Source organism: Sinohyriopsis cumingii, chromosome 10 (genome assembly GCF_028554795.1).
Source record: "Sinohyriopsis cumingii isolate HCF-2022 chromosome 10, ASM2855479v2, whole genome shotgun sequence".
Taxonomy (NCBI): domain Eukaryota; kingdom Metazoa; phylum Mollusca; class Bivalvia; order Unionida; family Unionidae; genus Sinohyriopsis; species Sinohyriopsis cumingii.
The window spans coordinates 21,884,383-21,903,413 of record NC_142970.1 but is presented as its reverse complement, the minus strand read 5'-3'; the positions used below and the strand labels follow the sequence as shown (position 1 = coordinate 21,903,413).

Below are 19,031 nucleotides of genomic sequence, written 5' to 3'. Positions count from 1 at the left end.
ATTCCTTAGAACATTTAGTGACTCATTTTGATTCACGTTCTTCTTCTAGAAACGATGTGAAAGTAGATCGATGGTTTTGTGACCATTATACTGGTCTTTTGTCGCAAGCTAGGAAACGTGGTGTCCATCAATGGCCTAATGACTTCCAGCAGCGGAAATCATCACAATTTCATTCACAACGTTGCCAACCCTGTCCAAAATATTGTGTGAGTTGAAAAAAAATGTTTGGTATTTGAGAAAAAAAAATGTTTGATGTTATATTGTTTGGTAATTGTTAAAAATGTTATAGTTGTTTGTTAGTGTCAAGTGATTTTGAATAAAAAATGTTGTGTTTTGAAAGAAAAGTCTTCGTGGTTCGTTTGGCTATAGGAATCTTGATTCATGCTCTTTGACTTCTTACTATCCCTCTCATCACACTCATTGAACGTTCCGCCTCGAAAACCGTATAGGGAGGTTTTCCTTCACGTCCGCGCTTTGACTTTAAAAAACGGGGTAGTTTCCAGTCTAACCATTAATTGTCGACTCATCCTCCTATGAAGGTGTGCTCCAAACTAGCTAAGCTAAAAGAAGCCTACGTGAATTTGCATAGGGTCAGACAGAGTCTGATACTGAAGCCTTAAGAGATAGAGAATGTGAGAATGTTAAATGTCACTGAAGACCTGATAGAAGAGCTCTTCAGAGAAGAAATTAACAGGAAGAAAGAAGAATGGACAGAACAGTACAGACTTCAGAAACAGCAGAGAGAGCAGCAACATCAACAAGAACAACAACAGCAGCAGCAACCTGAACCTGATATTGTCTTTGTCGACTGTCGTATCGATACCAAAGAGTTCTTCTCTTTCCGAAAAAGCAGACATATCGTCAGAAGGTCTATCGTCAGAGGACCTCGCATTCTTAGAATATCAAAGATCGCCCTAGCTTCAACTTCACGCAAGCAAAAAACCACAGCCCTTTTCAGGGCTACCCCAATCTCTAGAAAAGATATAACAATCGATTTGCCGATGTGTGTATGTAGAGTAGTTTGAATATAAACAATCACTCTTTTCTGGTGTGATTGTACATGTTTATTTGTGTTTGTGATTGTAAGCGCTGAAGTACGTTTGTGTGGATAGTAGATTATGATAATTTTTGTTTTGCTGTTTGACGTGCGTGGATAGTATATTTGGGGTTTGATTTGACAGCTTTGCGTATGTGGATAGTATATTATTTGTTTAATGAAATTTTTTTTAGAAAAGTGATGGGTAGTATAAAGTGAGTGAGTGTTTCTTTTAGGTCCGCGCGTTGTTTGGTCATGATCTAGGTATATAAGTTTTGGGTTTTAGGGGATGTTTTCCTCCACCTCCGCGCTTTTATTATAAATTGAAAACAGATAGACAGTCTAGCTACCCTTGTTGATTGATGAACACTACAAAATGAGCAGAAGCCTAGCGAAAATGCTTGAACTTCATGTGCACCTGGAATATGCCAAGCTCATACTGAATGAGCTGGCCGCAGAGGCTATAGTGGAAGAAGGAAGGATGAAAGAGGAGGAGAGAAGAAAAAAGAAGAGGAGGAAAAAGAGAGAGGAATGGCTGTACCACAGACACAACAAGGAAATTTCGGGATCCTAGACACAGAAGATTGGGATTCGGAAGCCACTCATTCCATTTCTGCACTGCCAGCAAAGAGAGTGAAAGGTGATTGGAGTAGGAGATGCGTTTGCGGTGCCAGGCCGGGGATGTGCAACCATTAACCAGGTACCCTGGAGTTCAAAACAAACAGCCCTTTTCAGGGCTACCCATTACTCTAGAAAAGATATAGTAATCCATTTGCCAATGTGTGTATGTAGAGTAGTGTGAATATAAACACTGACTCCTTTTTCCTAGTGTGAGTGTATGTGTTTGTGTTTGTAAGCGCTCAAGTATGTTTGTGTGGATAGTAGATTATTGGGCTTTGTAAGAGATCAAGTAAGTTTGTGTGGATAGTAGATTTGGGTTTCATTTTAATGCTTTGCGTGTTTGGATAGTATATTTTGCGTTTGTTTATTGCTGATTCGCGTACGTGAATAGTAGATAATATGAAATGATAAAATATGCGAATGTGTTCCTTCACGTCCGCGCGTTTTAAGCGATGATCTAGGTAATATTAGTTTTGGGTCTTAGGGGATGTTTTCCTTCACATCCGCGCTTTCCGTATAAGAACTCACAACGTTCGTCGTTCGCACCATTCTACAATGAACAGAAAGGAAGATGGCTTCGAACCACCTTGATAAAATGAAAAAATTGCAAGACGTCCTGGACAATTTGGACATCATGGAGCAAATGTTAGTTAACCTAAACGAGGACCACTATTCTTATAGTCCCCATCGAGTGAAGATGGAGATCAACAATTTAAGAAAACTAAAGGAAATTATAAGTGATCTGTTGAAAGAGATACAAGAGGAGAAGGAGGATGAAGAAAGAGGAAAGGATAAGGATGAGAGCATGGAACGAAAAAATTGAAAAGGAAGAAGAAAATGAGAAGAGGAAGAAAGAAGAGGAGGAGAAGCAGAAAGAAGAGAAACAGAAGAAAAAGGAGGAATAAAAGAATGAAAAGAATGGAAAAAGTGTAGGACAGAAAATAAGAAGCTGGTGCAAAAGTAGAAGAAATAAGAAGAATAATATAACCAAAGGCCTTTTTCAGGGCCACTCCAATATCTCGAAAAGACCTTGACTTTCAATTGCCTACCCCTTTTTATTGTTTTTTTTTAAATTAAAAAAAATAGAGACCCTCCCTGTTTCAATTTTTGCCTGTTCCATTTCCATAGATCCATCAGGTCGGGACCCTTTTAAAATAGGGTCCTGACCCTGTTCCATTTCCCTTTGACGCTCAACAGACCAACCCTGTTCAATTTCCCTTGACGCTATACAGTCCCATATTCCCATGTTAAATTCCCTTGACGCTATACAGTCCCAGGGTTTTTTGTCCATGTTAAATTTACATAGACGCTATATCGTCCCAGGGTGGTTAATGTTAAATTTACATAGACGTTATATCGTCATAGGGTAGTTTTTAATGGTAAGTCCAATTGACGCTATATCGTCCTACTTTACTACTACTGTCTCACATTCTTGACCATTGCGTAATCAACACTGTATTGTGTTGTGAATGAAAAGACAATGTTACATGTATCGCAGTACATATGAAACAATATTGTTCATAAAATATTACAATAATTTTGGAGTAAATGTTAACGAATATAAACAGAATATTATCATTACAAATTATTTTCGTTGTAACACTTTAACACAAAGCAAGTTATTTAGTGAATGATTTAGTAGACAAATGATTTATTTGTGAACCTGTGAACATAATCATCATAGATTTTCAGAAACAGTAAAACCCCATCATAATCTCTACACCTTTTGTTTCCATATCAAAGTTTCCACGGGTATCATCACCTGTATAAATTTAAATGTTTGATACTTTGCAGTCAAAGCAACGAAGCGAAAAAAAAGCATTTGTAAACGTCTTCTGCTTACAATGGTTGTGACATCCACAGCTTTGCAGTGCAGTAACTTCTGAAATATGTTGTCATACAGCCACACCCATCCTACTCTATCCCCTCGACACATGAGTAACTAAACAAATTGTTTTATTATGCATACGAAATGCTACCTACAGATATGTATGTCTGTAAAATGACGGGAAGACTTAAGTAATATACAGGCAATTATTATTATTTATTTTTAAATTTTATAAAATAAATAATATTTCACAATATTTTAATCGTACTATTATCCTGCTTTAACAAAACAAAATCTTATTTATAATATTAATTCGTTTGAACTTAAAAATATGTCGATAAAACGAAATATTAATTCGTTATTGTCCTTAATTGAACAATGAGCATTAGAATCAATACGATATCGGGGTGGGGGTGATTTAATCCATGGCGTTTCCATAGGTTTGTACAGGTGACAATACAGTTTCATCGACCCATTTTCTAAGAGGTTCAGTGCTTATAATTGCTTATTTCATCGAAGTTAATATTTGACTTCTCTCCATGAAGTGTCATCTAAGTTTTATGTTTGTGATAGTAGAAATCTTTACTGAGTAATCTCTTGTATCGTTAAAATATGGCCCTATAAAGTATTTTCTTTTTCCACAATGGCAATTAGCTACAAATGCAGGTTTAAGTATTTTGAAGACAATACAGAATATTAGCTGGGATATATATATATATATATATATATATATATATATATATATATATATATATATATATATATATATATATATATATATATATATATATATATATCGAATATGATCTGATCTGCTGGAGATACATGTGTTAAATGCGTTTACGAACTTTGGATTTGACGACTCAATATTATATGTGACCAGTTCATTGTGACGGACACTTGCCCTGTTTGACGGTTGGAGGATATGGGGCGATTATTCAACCTCTAACTTCTGCACATGTCGATATAATAACATGTACGTAATAGGCTATTTATCAACATGGATAAGAAGAAAGTGTATATATCAATGGATTACTAAAGAGCAAATGGGATCCTATATGTAACATATAGATCACTTACTGTCTTCAAGTGTCAAATCCCCAACTTTGACCAGATCCCTGACAAGTTTTTCCTCTCCTCCTGTTGCCATGGCGTCGGTTTAATGTGCTTCAAGGGTTATATAATGCAAGTGGAGGGAGTTGTCACCCTAACGTTATGCTGACACGGGGATTTGGCTACAAAATATAAATAGCGAAATACTAGCCTGATCTATGTCATGTAAGTAACCACCATAAAAAGTTATACATAACTGTATACACATTAGCTTTTATCCATCCCATGAATATCACTACCATTAAATGTATAAATCACTGAAGATATATCATTATGTGACCATTCAGGTATATAAGTATATTGTGGATTGAGAAGTTAATAATGGGTGTAAATTCTATGATACAAGGGGTGGGGTGGGTGTAATAACTGTGAATAATTGCTGTTATAGAAGCTTCATCTAATGTTACTGACCTCACAATCACAGAATATGACGTACAAATGGTATTTTACATTATAATCTCACTCATTCAAAATAAACAACTATATGTGCATTAAATGACCTAGGTGTGGGTTAAATGTTATTTAATACGTGAACATTTGTCTCTATTTGATCGTATGACTATGCATCTAGGTTTAAAAAATGTTAAAACCCTGTGAATTCAATTACCAATGTATCATTACTGCACAACTCTTGAATGTATTAGTGACCTTGACATGAGTAAACCTACAACTCAACACAATCAGTACAACGTTATTCCAATTTCATACATTGGTTCAATATGAGTACAATCAGTTGTGAAAACAGGTAACATAAATGTGTTGTGTGATTCTATTGCAAATATATATAGTCTTATAATAGTAAATAGTAGACTGATACTTACAAAATATCGATACATCCCTTAAAATGCAAGTTTCCCAAGCTAACTAGACTGTATTCTCTGTAACGATCGTACTTGTCTCTAAGCAAAGTCTTGTTCATACACAGAACCAACCAATCATTGCAAGACAACAAGCTATGTTAATAATAGTTGACCTTATTTGGCTAGACTTTGGAGTGTACCGACAAATAATACAATGACTATTCAAGAAAATTCAATTGACTTTAGTTACGACATTACCTAGGCATACAATATGGCTGCTATAGAGATCAAATCTAATAAATACATTCCAATATCGACATTCAGTACTGGCAAGCAGGTATCTCAGCACACACACACACACACACACACACACACACACACACACACACATATGATATATATATATATATATATATATATATATATATATATATATATATATATATATATATATATATATATATATCCAGTCCTACCGCTAATCGGATTCCTCGAACTCATTCGGATTGCCACAATTAAATTAATCTTCCTATTCAGTACTTGTAACACAAATGTAAATTAGTCTTTTCAGTCACTACTAATACAACTAAAACTGATTACTGGTACGTTAAGTATTACTGCTGCTGCTGCTACTACTGCTACCCGGCTGTTACTTCTACTGTTGTATTCTTAATACTACTATGGTTATCGTACAGGTACTCGAACTTCTTTACTACTACTACTACTACTACTACTACTACTACTACTACTTTTGTACTATTACTACTACTACCTCACAGCTACTCCCGCGTCTTAACTACTACTACCACTACGTATGTGGTATATATACTACTACTACTGCTACTGCTCCTATACTGGCACTGCAACTAATGCTACTGTTACTACCACTGTACTGCTAATCCTCCTCATACTACTGGCATTACTACTACTTCTACTAGTGGGATTTAACGCCATTTTTCAGCACACAATAGGCTATACATAAATGCCAGTATTAATGGTGGAAGAAGAACCCGGGAAAACCCAGAAAGAACCACAGACCCACGACAAGCTACTGGCAAGCTGTCTTACATACACACATTGGCTGAATCCGAGACTCCAACCGGCGCAGAAGAGATGGCAGTGATCCGTAACGGAGTGCGCTTTAGACCACTCGCCCTCTCGGGGCCCCACTACTACTAGTATTACTACTACCACTGTACTGCTACACTTCCTCATACTACTACTGCTCCTCTACTGGCATTGCTAATACTACTACTTCTACTTCTAGTACTGCTACTAGTATTGCTACTAATACTACTATTGCTACTATTACCTGCTACTACTACTACTAATGCTACTACTACTACTACTACATATGTGGTTTTAATACTACTGCTCCTGCTACTACAACATTATTGCTACTCCCACTACTGTACTGTTACTGCTACAACTACCATTATTATTCACGAGAAAAGCCGTTGTTTCTGTTGCCACGACATCCAACCCCACCCTACCAAGTTTGTTTGTTAGTTTACGCTGTTAGGGAGCCACTGGCAACTTTTTCAGGTTAGAAATTATACATCGATGAATAAGACAATGTTTTTCAAACATATGTTTACTCTATCGACAGCTTACTTCGATTATGCAAACGTATGAGATACGATCTAACAACGAAATATATGTGGCTAGAGTCTTGCTAAGATCGACTTTTTTAGTTTAAAAAATAATTCAAATTGAAAATGTCGACAGCTAGTAAAAAAGACACGGTTAAGATACACTCTGAGTACCAGTACGCATCAAGTTCACTAAGAAGCCTATTTAAATATGAAAAGACAGGCATATACAATTGACAAAGATCAATATGCGGTTAACGAAACCGCGTGTCCCAGTTATTATGTGCAAAGTAATACACATAAGAAAACAGGACCATGGAGTATAGGTTATAACGGTACCAACTTTACAACCCCAAGTTAGCGGAGATTAAAATATTCAGAAATAAACAACAAACATCGCTGTGAATGGTCCATTATGTACGAGTTGTAGGTGTTTTAGGCTTAATAGTTAAGTTTCCTGGCAACATGTGAGATTGTATTAATTCATATTCAAATCATATTTTGTATCTTTTAAAGATTTTCACAAATGTGATACACATTTTTGAAGTTGCATCCGTTGTGAATGGATAACTCTTACCCCATGTTTAGTCCCAACAGAGTTATCTTTCTTAAATGCAGTGGAGTACCTGGTTTTGTATTCGTCAAACTGACACTTTAACTTTGTTCTCCATGACAGCGTATGACGTACATTTTGAAGTCAGATAGAAAATATATTTATTTCACCAAACATTAGCATTAATGTATATGGAAAAACAACGGGTATTGTGACACCACAGACATATATATACTACAAGAAAGCGTGGACTTCAGCCTGTCCACAACTCATGATGATGGAAACTGAAAACAATCCGATATAAACTCCCCATGGACATTGAGGTGGGCACATTGCAAACGTTTCTGATCAAGGTCAGAAGTTTTAGACACATCCAAAATATAAATCGAAATAAAGTTAATAAACAAATAAAAAACAATTAAATATAGATTCACAAACTATTCTTACTTACCTTTTAATACTAGATGACACATTTCATTCTCTTATCTTTAACAAAAGATTTTTTTGACAGTTTGGACACACAAACACTTATCTTGACCTGAAACATGCCCTTCCATAAAGGTCCGTGTAAGTTATATTGACCTGTGACCCGAGACTTGACATTTAGAGATAGGTCCATGAAAGTTCTAAGTTACAACACCAAATCATGCTGTACCGCTTAAGTTTTTTTTTGTTTTTTCATGACATTAAAAGTTTTGCAGGTTACAGTAACAAACAAATATGGGTCGAACTTTATCGCTTTTCCAAATTCGCTTTATAAACGAATAATGATTCCATCAAGACTAGTTTTAAACATGACGGGAGAACTTGATCACGTTGATCAGCTTTTCAGGCTATAATGACTTTCCTGGTTGTGCATCCAGAATAGTCCTGCCATGCAATGGACTATAGATTTTAATGTTAAAAATGTTGACATCAATATACTTTCAGCCGTTGTATACAATAAATCTCAAAGAAAAGTCACAAAGGTATTTTGTGAGTTTATATATAATTATTTGCTTTGGTCTGTACAACATTCATCATTGCAAGCAAGAGACCCTCCATTTGAATAACGTCAAAATATAACTTTTAAATCCTCGATCAATGTTCACAGATTCACTAATGTCAAAAAGCACATTTTAAACCTTATATCAATGTACACTTATCCACTAACGACAAAAACAAAATCTTAGGTAGTTTGAGTGACCTTTATAAACTGACTTAGGTGCCTTTGTTTTGTATCGATCGTAACTATTTATCTAGTTCAGATTAGGCCACAACGTAAAAGTATACTTGTCAGATTTCAAATGCCTTGGTTACCAATCTTAAGCTCTTTATAGAAAACTTACATCCAGACTTGGGATCTGGATGTCTTCCTCGTAACAAAACTCATCCAGATAAAATAATATATAAAACATTTTTACAAGTAGTTCATATATATACCGCTCCGACACCAAGATTTTGCCGACAACAAGAGCTGAGTGATCAATAAACTACCACCATTAGATCAATACTACTACTACTATCATCAAGTGATTTGTAACCTTTCCCGAAATAGGGTACCGAAATAGGGTACTAATCTTATTAGCAACTGCCACCATCAGACCAATACTACAATCATCAGATCACTACTACTACACCCACCTGACACCTTCTACTACCACCATCGTATCACTAGCACTACCACCGTCACGTCATCTAATGTTGCTTTATTCTACTGTAGAAGTAGCAGTTTTATACTGTGATGTTTAAAATAAATGTGTTTTGCTACAAGTTTCTTTGAAGCTTAACTGTGGGGGTAAACACCTGTATTCTATAAAATAGACCTCAATATATACAGTTCAGACACAGCTAATGTACACTAAACCCCCACAATATCTCAAGGACCGGGACAGCTAACGCAAACAATAAAATATCGCAATATCTACAGTTCAGAAACAGCTAATGTAAACTATCGAAAGTCTTTGTCTTCGTTTGAAACAAATTTGTATGCTTCATGGCTTCAATAACCAGTTTAACTTTGGACATGTCCTTTAAGCTTGGCTTTATCTTTGGTATACATTTTTCTATGCGCAATTGTATGATGTGATTATACACGTCCTTTAAGCTCGGCATAGTTATTGGTAGACATATATTTTCATGCGTTTCTTCTTGATGTGAAGTGATGTTCAGGAGAAAAAAAGCAATTCCTAGCAATCTAGCGTGTTGGTTTATATTTGTTTGCATCTTTGTTTGATTGATTGCACAAAACAACTTGACATTAACAAATGCACTTGTGTTAGTATTAGTATGTATGTTAGTTGACATGGTCCCAATTTCACCAAAACAAAGTCTTACAGTTAACTATAATCATGGGGACATTTGATTGATCAATCTTAAGTTATTTTTAGCCAATCAGATTGCTGGATTCTACATTTAAATTTAATCAAAGTCTTAAGTTGTGTTGGCGAAATCCGAGCCTAATTTTGTTTGTAGGCCACTAAAGTTATTGTTCCATTTTTCATTAAAGGTGAAAACCCTTCTAGTACATAGACTACTTGACATTGAAAACGAAACTCTCTAAGCATGTTTATTTGAATATGTTTGTGACCTGAATAGATTCTTGGATATTCCAGATGTATATATTCCTTAATTACATTTTTGAACTTTTTGTTTTCGATAACCTTGCTAGCGCTATTGCGCAGAAAGCAATGCGACGGACAGCGTCATGCCTATCACTGCGGTGTTTGAGGGTATACGACAACCGCTGTAATAATGCATCACATATTGTTACTGAATCATATCTTTAAAATCATATACAGCTCTGGATGCCTACTGGTTAGAGTGTCTGCCTCGGATGCGTGAGGTCGCTGGTTCGAACCCTAGCCGAGTCATAATAATATACAGATTTTAAAAAATGGCATTTACAACTGCTTCGCTAGTTGCTAAACATTATGAGGCTAGTGTTAGGACTGGTCGGCCTGCTGTCAGGATAACTTGACTGGGTGGGACATCATCCTGCGGCATGATGCCCCAGTGCTAGAACTCACTATAGACTGACTATCAACCGCCTCACTGCAGATATCGTAGCGATATGACTGAAAAATTGTTTTAAGCTACGTTCAAAATCCAAATCACATACACACACACCTTAAAATCATACATAAATACATACATTGTATCATTATTTGTCGTTATATGTTAACGATAGTACAGGCAAAAATTTGACTCGTCTAACAAATCCAGTATAATCTTCATCCCTTATGCATTTTAAATTTGTCCTTTAAAATAAAGTTCAAATTACCATTTTATTTCAAATTTATTTTAGCCAGGCATGAAATCGCATTCTGTTACGTTTTTCTCTGGATTCTTGATTCGATTAGGTCATATCGCCGTAATAAAAGAAACAAAACATAAAATAAAATAAAAAATAAAAAACTAGTCTTTGACACAACATATTTCCTGGTGAAGAAGTTTAGGACATATTGGATGAGACTGGTTCCCCTGCCTTCCATATTGCTGATAATTATTCAAATTTTACTAAATAATATTGAACTTACTGTTCGTTCCGACTTTTGTGTGCCTGTTATTTCGTTTCTTTACCAGTCTCGAGTAACGAATACACTGAATGGTAAAACCGATCAACAGATGTGGAAGCTACGGTTTCAGGTAGATCAACCCGTGAGAAATAAACACATGCAAACGTCATCTGTTTATAGCTGTTGAAAGAGTATTCTACGGCTTTACATTGCAGTAAATCCGGGAAAACGCTGTCAAACAATTATACTCACTGTACCGTATCCCCTCGACAACGGGTAACTGACACGGATTATTTTCTTATGCATACGATATCTTTCTTATCAATATGTTTGTAAAACTACGGTGCCCTTTAAGTGAACATTATAAATGAAGTACTAAATCGAAAAACGACATATCTTGTTTAATGGAATTATTATGTATGAAATCAAACAGTATTGTTGTATCAAAACATAATGCGTCGATAAATCGATTATTTCATCATTTGGAGCCCAATGCTTCTTTGAATAAATACAATCTTTTTACATATATAATGCATGGGTTCTCAACAATTATGCACAATCGTCAATAGAATTGCATCATTTTGAGAAAGGTAATTATATTGCCTGCGAGAATCAATGCTTATAATTGCTAATTGCACCGAAGTTTTTATTTGACTTTGGTCATTATTTATCATTATTTATTTTTTTTATTATTTTTTTAGCAGCTGGAATATTAACTGAGTAATATTTTATAACACAAATATGGAAAGAAATAATATCATTTATTTCTAAACAAAGACCACATGAGTTTACTTTTTTGAAGATAACGAAGGCTATAAGCCGGGATAGAAAGACAGATACAAAGATGTATCACATATATTAAAATTAACTTGACTTTTGAAGTGTTGATATTAATCAGTTTGATATATCAGGACTGCTGGTATGACCACATGTATCATTATTCTTTCAATGATTGATTATTTATTTTGATAAGTTACGAATGTCCATTTACGGATCATTTATAAAATAATAAAACAGAAAGAAAAGTCATCAACATTAACCAATTTAGAAATGAATTTGATCGGAATTTCCTCTAATTTTCCTCTATTATTTAGGGAACAAAACGTGGTGATTATCGAGAGTGAGAGGAAACGGAATTTGAAGGGATGAAAATCTTCAAACTGACCTTACACCAAGTAACCTAGATGAACTCGTGTCGTTATTACGTTAAGCGCACACTTCCCATGACATTTATGTACAATGTTACAAAGTTACAATAACGTCTCGAGATGAGAAAACTTAACTTGAAAATCTTTGTGTGGCATACTTGTACTTTATTTTATGCCGATCCATGAATTACTAATTTTTCTAAATGAAATATTTGTGATAATTGACTGAAAATGAAATATGATATATATATATATATATATATATATATATATATATATATATATATATATATATATATATATATATATATATATATATATATATATATATATATATATATATATATATATATATAGATGTCCCACCCAGTCACATTATCATGACACCAGACTGACAGGTCCTAACAATAGTCGGTCGATCGAGAACAGTTGCAAAACACAGACAAAAAACACATAAAATGGAGCTAAGCAGATTTTTGTCTGTGGCATGGTACGATGTATGTAGACCTCCAATGATGAAACTGATCAAGAAACATACCAGGAGAAAGAGAGACAGACAGACAGAGAGAGAGGGTGAGGTGGGTAAAATCCAGTCTGAATGTAATTAGCAATAGTAAGTAAAGCAAGCCTCGTTTCCATTTATTGAACCATGTATATACATCACTTTGTACATCAAAGATAAAAGGTTAATACCATACATATATACGTAGACAGACCGAGACCGGGATATATCGTGTGTGTATTATTGATATACCACGAGATGTATACACGTTCCATTAAATGAAAACGAAGCTTATCCTACATCAATAGCTCTTCTTATCATTACCATTGGTCGGTTTGATTGATATTACTCGTACGTCGAGGACAGCAGACACATTTTGGGTGCGCTCTAAAACAAAGGATCAACAGCTGACAATTACGCACAAGGAAAGGTAATTTAGTTTTGTATCTAGAGTGATTGCATTAGATATAACTCACCTTTTTTGTATTTTTGTTACTCATTTGTTACTCATATTTAACCTTAATTTTTACTTTTCATCATTATTCAGTTAACCTAATTAGATTTTCAAATATGTGTGAATTCCTATGTGGGGGTAGTATACACTGAACACAACTCACTGAATACAACTCAGTATTGCTCACCGCCTTTATTCTTTAGCAATTACACAGTAATTAGTAATTATTTGGACTAATAGTAGTGTGAGACTCTTTAATAGCCAAGACATTAAACAGTGAGTTTATCGCAGAATTATGGAAGCAGAAAACAACATGTTATTTAATACGCAACGGGGGGAACGAAATTAAGCACATATTTCAAGACCAAGGTAAAAAACCAGGTGCTTCTAGCTTTCCATCCCCTGGAGTGTCAAACTTTAGACTTTGCCAATACGTCGAGCGCGCCAAGGCAGACTGAAATCCTGACCGCCCTCAAAATCTTAGGGGTAGACATTGAACAAATAGATGGCCTGCACAATGCAGGCTACAACAAATATGTTCTGTACCCTAAGGAATTCGATACACCTATTTTTGAGATAAATCAAATGGAAATTAAAGGAAACAACGTCATTATCTACAAAAATGCGCCCCTCACCAGAGAGTTAGAGGCAAACACCATTGATGTTTCGATCTCAGGCCTCCCTATGTAAATTGAAACAAAAGAACTGACGAACAAGATTAAAAGAAAACTCAAAACAAAGGTAGTGAAATCCAAAATGGCCACCGTCTGGGGTTTTGGCAATGTAAAAACAGGTGCCCGTATCGTCACTCTGGCCAAAGAAGATGCCCCTAAGCAGCAGGCCGGGCTTCAATAGTCTAAGTGGTTATCTCTCCGCTTCACAAAATAAGCCTTCCACGAAAATCGAGGAAAAAAATGGCAAAAAAGTACAGAGAGGCAAACAACCACCAATTGGTTCACTCTCCATTTCACAAAAGAAGACTTCCACGGAAATCGCAAATAATCAGTGATCGTGTCAGTGCGGGTATGAGACTTCGCCCTCTCTGCTGCTATAAATTTATCCGAAAATTTTGTCAAGTAAGATTCGATATCTTGTTCTGGGGTCGTGGAAATGTATTGGTATGAATCTGTGCGGAGTAGCTTGCGCTCGTGAAAAGAAGTTTTTAAATTTATTTATATCCATGTCATCGCAACACCAAGTTTGATGCATATTTCGCAACATGTATGTATCGACTCCATTAAACACGGCTAAAATAGTACAGTTATCTCTGATCACTTTTCGTATTTGCGTGTATCGCTAAGTAACATCAATCACATCAGTATTTTTATGTCTGCCTCGAGAAAATATTCTGGCTGGATTGGACTGTTTGTCCAGCATTATATCATCGTATACAACCAAATTATTAATAAATCCATCTAAATCATTGACACTCGGTCCTTCATCGATATCGGTGATGAATTCAATGACTTGATCACCACGTTCATCCAACATTCTTGCGTTGGTATTAACATTCATGGAGAATATGCATTATTTCTTCTCATTGGCTGCGATTGTTGGCAGTCTGATTGAGTTTGATAATGACTGAAATTCATGCAGACTATGCAATATTGCTTCTGATTGGCTGCGATTGTTAGCACTCTGGATTAGATTGATAATGACTGAAATTCGTGTACACTATGCAATATTGCTTCTGATTGGCTGCGATTATTAGCACTCTGGATGAGTTTGATGTTTGAAATTCATGCAGACTATGTAATATTCATTAGGATTGGCTGTGATTATTAGCACTCTGGATGATTATGATAATAATTTAAATTCATGCAGACTATGCAATATTGCTTCTGATTGGCTGCGATTGTTAGCACTCTGGATTAGATTGATAATGACTGAAATTCGTGTACACTATGCAATATTGCTTCTGATTGGCTGCGATTATTAGCACTCTGGATGAGTTTGATGTTTGAAATTCATGCAGACTATGTAATATTCATTAGGATTGGCCTTGATTATTAGCACTCTGAATGATTATGATAATAATTTAAATTCATGCAGACTATGCAATATTGCATTTGATTGACTGCGATTGTTTGCACTCTAGGTGAGTTTGATATTGATTTAAATTCATGCAGTATATGCAATATTGCTTCGGATTGTCTGCGATTGTTTGCACACTGGTTGATTTTGATAATGATTGATACTCATGTTGACTTTGTAATATTGCTTTCGACAGTCTGTGATTTTTAGCACTCTGGATTTAGATTGATAATGACTGAAATTCATGCGGTCTATGTAATATTGCTTCGGATTGCTGCGATTGTTAGCACTATGTTCGACTTTGATAATGTTTGTTATTCATGCAGACTATGCACTATATTTTCTCATTGGCTGTGATTGTTCGCACTCTGGATGAGTTTGAAAATGTTTGAAATGCATGCAGAATTTGCAATATTGCATCGGATTGGCTGTGATTGTTAGTACTCTGGATGAGATTGATAATTATTGAAATTCATGCAGACTATGCAATATTGCTTATGATTGGCTGCGATTTATAGCACTCTTGATGAGTTTGATAATGATTGAAATTCATGCAGACTATGTAATATTCCTTCTGATTGGCTGTGATTATATGCACTCTGGATGAGATTGATAATAATTGAAATGCATGCAGTATATGCAACATTGCTTTGAATTTGCTTTGATTGTTAACACTCTGGATGAGATTGATACTGATTAAAATTCATGCAGAATTTGCAATATTACTTCGGATTGGGTGTGATTGTTAGTAGCCTTGATCAGCTTAATAATTATTGAAATTCATATAGACTATGCAATATTGCTTATGATTGGCTGCGATTGTTAGCACACTGGTAGAGTTTAATAATGATTGAAATTCATGCAGACTATGTAATATTCCTTCTGAATGGCTGTGATTGTAAGCACTCTAGATGAGTTTGATAATAGTAGAAATTCATGCAAAATATCCATTATTGCTTCTGATTGGCTGCGATTGTTAGCAGTCTGGATGAGTTTGATAATGATTTAAATTCATGCAGACTATTCAATATTGCTTCGGATTGGCTGTGATTGTTATCACTCTGGATGCGTTTGATAATTATTGAATTTCATGCATAATTTGCATTATTGCTTCTGATTGGCTGCGATTGTTAGCACTCTGGATGAGTTTCATAATTGTTTCAATTCATGCGGACTTTTCAACATTGCTTCGTTATAATCTTCGATTGTTAACTCTCTGGATGAGTTTGAAAATGATTGAAATTCATGAATAATATGTAATATTGCTTCGGATTGGCTGTGATTGTTATCACTCTTAATGAGTTTGATAATGACTGAATTTCATGCAGGATATGCAATATTGATTTTCATTGGTTGCAATTGTTAGCATTCTGCATGAGTATGATAATGATTGAAATTCATGCAGACTTTCAATATTGCTTCTGATTGGTTGCGATTGTCTTCACTCTGGATGAGTTTGATAATGACTGAAATTCATGCAGTCTATGTAATGTTGCATTGGATTGGTTGTGATTTTTTGCACTCTGGATGAGGTTGATAATGGTTGTAATTCATGCAGACTGTACCTTATTCATTCCCATTGTCTGTGATTGTTAGCACTCTGAATGGGTTTGACAATGATTGAAATTCATGCAGAATATACAATATTGCTTTTGATTGGCTGCAATTGTTAGCACTTTGTATGAGTTTGATTATGATACAAATTCATGCAGACTATGCAATTTCGCTTCAGATTGGCTGCGATTGTTAGCATTCTGGATGAGTTTGATAATTATTGAAAGTCATGCAGACTATGTAATATTGCTCTTCATTGGCTGTAATTGTTAGCACTCTGCATGAGTATGATAATAATCGAAATTCATTCAGACTATTCAATATTGCTTCGTATTGGCTGCGATTATTAGAACTCTGGATGAGTTTGATAATGCTTGAAATGCATGCAGAATATGCAATATTGCTTTGGATTAGTTGTGATTGTTAGCACTCTGGATGAGTTTGATAATGATTGAAATCCATGCAGACTATTCAAAATTGCTTCGGATTGGCTGCAATTGTTACCACTCTGCATGAGTTGATAATGGTTGAAATTCATACAGTCTATGCACTGTTGATTCTGATTGGCTGTGAAGGCACTCTGGATGAGTCTGATAATGATTGAAATGCATGCAGCATATGCATTATTGCTTCTGATTGGCAGCAATTGTTAGCACTCTGATGAGTTTGATCATGTCTGATATTCATGCAGACTATGCAATATTGATTCTGATTGTCTGCGATTGTAAGCACTATGAATGAGGTTGACAATGACTACAATTCATGCAGACTTTTTAATATTGCTTTGGATTGGCCTTGATTTTTAGCAATCTGGATGAGTTTGATAATGACTGACATTCATGCAGCCTATTCAATATTGATTCTGATTGGCTGCGATTGTTCGCACTTTGGATGAGCTTGATAATGACAGAGATGTATGCAGGCTATGCAATATTGCTTCTGATTGGTTGCGATTGTTAGAACTCTTAATGAGTTTGATAATGATTAAAATTCATTCAGATTATGTAATTTTGCTTCGGATTGGCTCTGTTTGTTAGCACTCTGTATGAGTTTGATAATGATTGAAATTCATGCAGACAATGCATAATTGCTTCGAGTTGGCTGCGATCGTCAGTGTTATGGATGATGTTGATGATTGAAATGCATGCAGGATAAGCAATATTGCCTCTGATTGGCTGCGATTGTTAGTACTCTGGATGAAGTTAATAATGAGTGAAATGCATGCAGAATATGCAATATTGCCTCTGATTGGCTGCGATTGTTAGCACTCTGGATGAATTTGATAATGATTGAAATTCATGCATTCTATGCAATATTGCTTCGAATTGGCTGAAATTGTTAGCACGTGGATGAGTTTGATAATGATTGTAATTTATTCAGACTATACCCTGTTGGTTCTCATTGCATGTGATTGTTAGCACTCTTAATGAGTTTGATAATGATTGAAATGCATGCAGTATATGCAATATTGCTTGGGATTTGCTGTGATTTTTAGCACTCTCGATGAGTTTGATAATGACTGAAATTCATGGAGACTATGCAATATTGCTTTGGATTGGCTGCGATTGTTGGCACTCTGGATGAGTTTGATAATGATTGAAATTCATGCAGACTATGCAATAATGCTTCTGATTGGCTGCGATTGTTACAACTCTAGATGAGTTTGATAATGGTTGAAATTCATGCAACTATGCATTATTGCTTCTGATTGGCAGCGATTGTGAGCACTCTGGATGAGTTTGATAATGATTGAAATTCATGCAGACCATGCAATATTGCTTCTGATTGGCTGCAATTGTTAGCACTCATGATGAATTCGATAATGATTGAAATGCAAGCAGTATATGCAATATTGTTTGCATACTTGTTGAATTTGATAAGCATTGATATTCATACAGACTATGTAATATTGCTTTGGTTTGGCTTTGATTTTCAGCGCTCTGGATGAGTTTGATATTGACTGAAATTCATTCAGACTATACCCTATTGGTTCTCATTGTCTGTGACTGTTAGCACTCAGGATGAGTTTGATAATGATTGAAATTCATGCAGAATATGCAATATTGCCTTTGATTGGCTGCAATTGTTCGCACTCTGCATGAGTTTGATAATGATTGAAATTCATGCAGTCTAAGCAATATTGCTTCGGATTGGCTGCGATTGTTAGCACTATGGATGAGTTTGATAATGTTTGAGATGCATGCAGAATATGTAATATTGCTTCGGATTGGCTGTGATTGTTAATACTCTGGATGAGGTTGATAATTTTTTAAATTCATGCAGACTTTGTAATATTGCT

At 35.3% G+C, this 19,031-nt stretch overlaps 1 protein-coding gene across 2 annotated transcripts in view; it reads right to left on the bottom strand.

The window, feature by feature from the left end:
• Positions 1–5,485, bottom strand: part of LOC149789706 (uncharacterized) — a 127,433-nt gene extending 121,948 nt beyond the window's left edge. For both annotated transcript variants that reach the window (XM_089971709.1, XM_089971710.1), the window contains exons 1-2: positions 5,420–5,485; positions 4,566–4,720 (exon numbers count right to left, since the gene is read on the bottom strand). In XM_089971709.1, coding sequence (XP_089827835.1) covers positions 4,566–4,635 — 70 coding nt within the window. In that variant the 5' untranslated portion in view covers positions 4,636–4,720; positions 5,420–5,485. The remainder of the gene's footprint in view (positions 1–4,565; positions 4,721–5,419) is intronic.
• Positions 5,486–19,031: the final 13,546 nt, after the last annotated feature.